Source organism: Protobothrops mucrosquamatus, unplaced genomic scaffold (genome assembly GCF_001527695.2).
Source record: "Protobothrops mucrosquamatus isolate PMUCROS unplaced genomic scaffold, P.Mucros_1.0 scaffold7325, whole genome shotgun sequence".
In the NCBI taxonomy this organism is placed as follows: Eukaryota; Metazoa; Chordata; class Lepidosauria; order Squamata; family Viperidae; genus Protobothrops; species Protobothrops mucrosquamatus.
In genome coordinates this window covers 4219-7792 of record NW_015393127.1, presented here as the reverse complement: position 1 = coordinate 7792, position 3574 = coordinate 4219, and the positions used below count along the sequence as shown (strand labels likewise).

Below are 3574 nucleotides of genomic sequence, written 5' to 3'. Positions count from 1 at the left end.
AAGAGGTCCAAAAGAACAAGGACAGAGGAATAACCCCTGTCCCGGGCCCTCCAGAGATCATTTACCAACGTGACCAATGCCGTTTCCGTGCTGTATCCCGGCCTGAAGCCCGACTGGAGCGGGTCCAGATAGACTGTTTCCTCCAGGTGTCGAGGGAACTGCTGCGCAACCACACTCTCAACAACCTTCGCCACAAAGCCAAGGTTGGAGACCGGGCGATAATTGGCCAATACATCTGGGTCCAGGGAGGGCTTCTTGAGGAGTGCAGGCTGTTTGTCTTGCCAAATAGCAGTGGCAAGATGGAAGCCATGCCAGAGATGAAAGCGATAAGCAATTAACATATTAGGGTCAAAGCAGAGAGCCTGTTAATAACCAGCAGCAGCGCAGCAAGTCGCAAGCTACTCCAGAGGTTAATAATAAATCAACTTATTACTATCAGAATGTTGTTGTTTTTTTAAAAAATCTGGAAATATTATATGGATTTTTTGCTGAAAGAAGAAAAAAATGAATTGATGATTTCTGGATTTGAAGATATAGATTAAATAAAGGTGAAGAGATCTGCAAAATATTTAAGGAGGAGGAAGTACAATACGACTGTCATCTGTTGAAAAGAAGATCAGAGGTCATTTATCTATTTCTTAACTTTTTAAATTTCTTGCAATTTTGGGGGGTTTGCTTTTTTCTCTCTTATTCAATTTGATTATTAAAAGTCTTAATAAATATACATTTTAAAAAATTTATTAAGGTTAAGCAGGAAGATTGTTAAATTGGGTTTGCATTTGTTAAGCAAGTAGTGAGTTAGAGAGAAATGCTACTCAGGAAGAGACAATTTATAAAAGTAACTTCTCTGAATTAAAAAAGAAAAAAACTCAGATCAATCATTTAAAATAAAATAAACTTTACAGGTAATCCATCTTTTACGACCATTCATTTAATGACCATTCAAAGTTATGATGGCACTGAAACAAGTGGCTTACAACACTTACAACTGTTGCGGTGTCCCTGTGGTCATGTGATCAAAAATCAGACACTTGGCAACCAGTATGTATTGACAATGGTTGCAGGGGGCTTTCAGCAAGCAAAGTCAATGGGAGAAGCCAGGTTTGCTTAACAAACACATGGTTCAGTTAAGAATTGTGATCATTCACTTAATGACTACAGCAAAAAAGTCATAAAACCAGGCACTGCTCACATAATGACTGCATCCCTAAGTAAAGGAAGTTCTGGTCCCAATTGTGGTTGTAAATCAAAGACAACCTGTATACCTCTTGTCATATTATAAACCTAACATTTAATATCAGAAATACGGAAAATATATGAGGGGACAATTAAATAAACTTATTTTTAAAAAGTTATCTTCAACGAACAACAAACTGTTTATCAACAACGTAAGACACAGAGATGAAATGTTGTAATTTTGGGGGGAAAGCATTTATACAAATGTTAACAGATACAAAATTCAGTTTTATTCTACACAACTATTAAAAAATGAACAACCTTTTTCAACTCACCTGCTGTAGGAAAGCCACCAATGTGCTTGTTCCCCATTTATCAGGCTTAGGCAAATTTATATCTTTTAGATATAAAACCAGTCTTTCACAATCTTTTGGCCTGTATACTCGTCCAGTATTAGTGCTAATTACTAAACATGTCTGACTTAATTTCTGCAAAAGATGCCGAGATGTAGTCTGTGCACTGCAATGAACTGTAGCAATCTGAGTAGACCGAAGCTGGGAAAAGGCATAACGGAGTAGCATTCTATAAAAATGAAAAAAATCAAATCAAATCAAAATTTAAAATATTTACAAAATTAGATAAAGGATGCCTCAGACTTGTGATCTCTATACAACTAATATAAAATCTTGTATTCATAAATATGTACTTCTCCCCCCCAAAAAATGGAACATGTACTTCCCCCCAAAAGAAAGAGAATAAAATTGTTTTAAAAATGTGCACTATTCCTTTATATATATATTTAATTATCTGAGGGATGTTTCACTCTATATAGTTCCCAAAATGAAGAGCCAATTGTTGTTCTAAAATGTAGTTGCTTAATATTACGTTTTGCTTTATTGCCTTGAATTAATTGCCCTTTCACTTAACTCCTTTTGGGATTTTTTCTATTGTCCAATTAGTTCACTGCTAGACTAAATACCACCATTTTTTCTTTGCAGTCCTATATATTATTGGTTTCAAACCCAAGTCAGTTACAGTATTTATTGTATGACTTTGTGAGCCAGGCATAATCTCACTCTCCAACCTACTCTACAACATTAATTAGGCAAAGTTTATTACTTTGATACGCAAAGTTGTTTTTATAAAGTAAAATAGAATGTAGAGTCATGCATCCAGAGGAAAGATAGGATATCATGATTACAGTCTTGTAATTTTAAGCTATAGAATAGACTTGTGGCAGAAACTTTAATTTCAAAGAACACTTCCACCAATATAATTTTTAACAGTACCACAACAGTAATTAATGTGAAAGCACAAATTCTTACCCTTTACCACATCCTTCAGGTCCAACAAGAAGAAATGGTTGCTTGCTATCAAAACCTAACCAAGGCTTAAAGTAATCTAAACCTCTTTGCATATCAGGCGTTTGAATTACTGGAAGTGTCTGAGTATTGCTGAAATCATCCGCTGTAAGGTTTTCAGGCTTTTTCAGTTGGTAGGATACTAGCTGTTGTATATCAGGATCAAAATAGGTATCCATTGGTTTGTTGGGGTTTGGAGGGGATTCTCGGGCCCAAGAAAAAACCTAAACACATATTTTTAAAAGACTAAAGTTAAAATGTTTTTCAAAAACGTGTCCCTATTGTGTGAATTATTTTTCAAATAAGCAAAGATAAAACATAAAATCCAGAGTATATACTATAAGTTAAATGCTGGGAAGAAAAAAAAATTGACTATTGGTCTATTCATTTTGATTCAACATAAGTATAATTCATTTATTACATTCAACCACCTGGTTCTCTATTCTTTACCACACTTTAGTATTCCTATCTGGCAAACTGGCTTCTCCACTGCTAGAGGCCTCATCTGACCAAAGTTTTTGTAATGTCCTATATTTCTACCTTTAATTAAAATAAATAAAATGCACTGCTTAAAGAAAGAAAAACTCTTTTTTATTTAAGCGTGAGAAGTGCACAAAAAGACTGTTTTCAGCTTACAAAAACCTTTTTTCCAAATTGTCTTGCTGATACTGGATTTAAAAAGATAAAGGTAGTGAGATAAGAATGAAGGCTTGGTTGACCTCCAGGAACACATTTGGAAGAGGAGGAGGGAAGGAGGGGGGATGTGTAGAGTAGAGTGGTTGATAGGGAAGAGGGAAGGAGGTAGAAAGAAGGAGGAGGGAAGTAGGTTGGAGAGAGAGAATGTGGTCCTGTGAGGCTGTTGAGCATTTTAGAATAGGAGGTTTTTTAGTACAAGAATGGAGGCTCGATTGACCTACAGGACCACATTTGGAAGAGGAGGAGGGAAGGAGGGGGGATGTGTAGAGTAGAGTGGTTGAGAAGGTGGAGAGGAGGGAAGGAGGTAGAAGGAAGGAGGGAAGTAGGTTGAAGAGAGGGAA

General features: G+C 36.1%; 1 protein-coding gene across 1 annotated transcript in view; it reads right to left on the bottom strand.

Moving 5' to 3' along the window:
- LOC107300525 (cytoplasmic dynein 2 heavy chain 1) overlaps positions 1-3574 on the bottom strand; it is a gene marked incomplete at both ends in the record, with an annotated part of 12888 nt that overhangs the window by 5874 nt on the left and 3440 nt on the right. Inside the window, 2 exons of the mRNA XM_029287015.1 lie at positions 1512-1758; positions 2502-2763. Of these exons, the coding sequence (XP_029142848.1) occupies positions 1512-1758; positions 2502-2763 (509 nt within the window). The remainder of the gene's footprint in view (positions 1-1511; positions 1759-2501; positions 2764-3574) is intronic.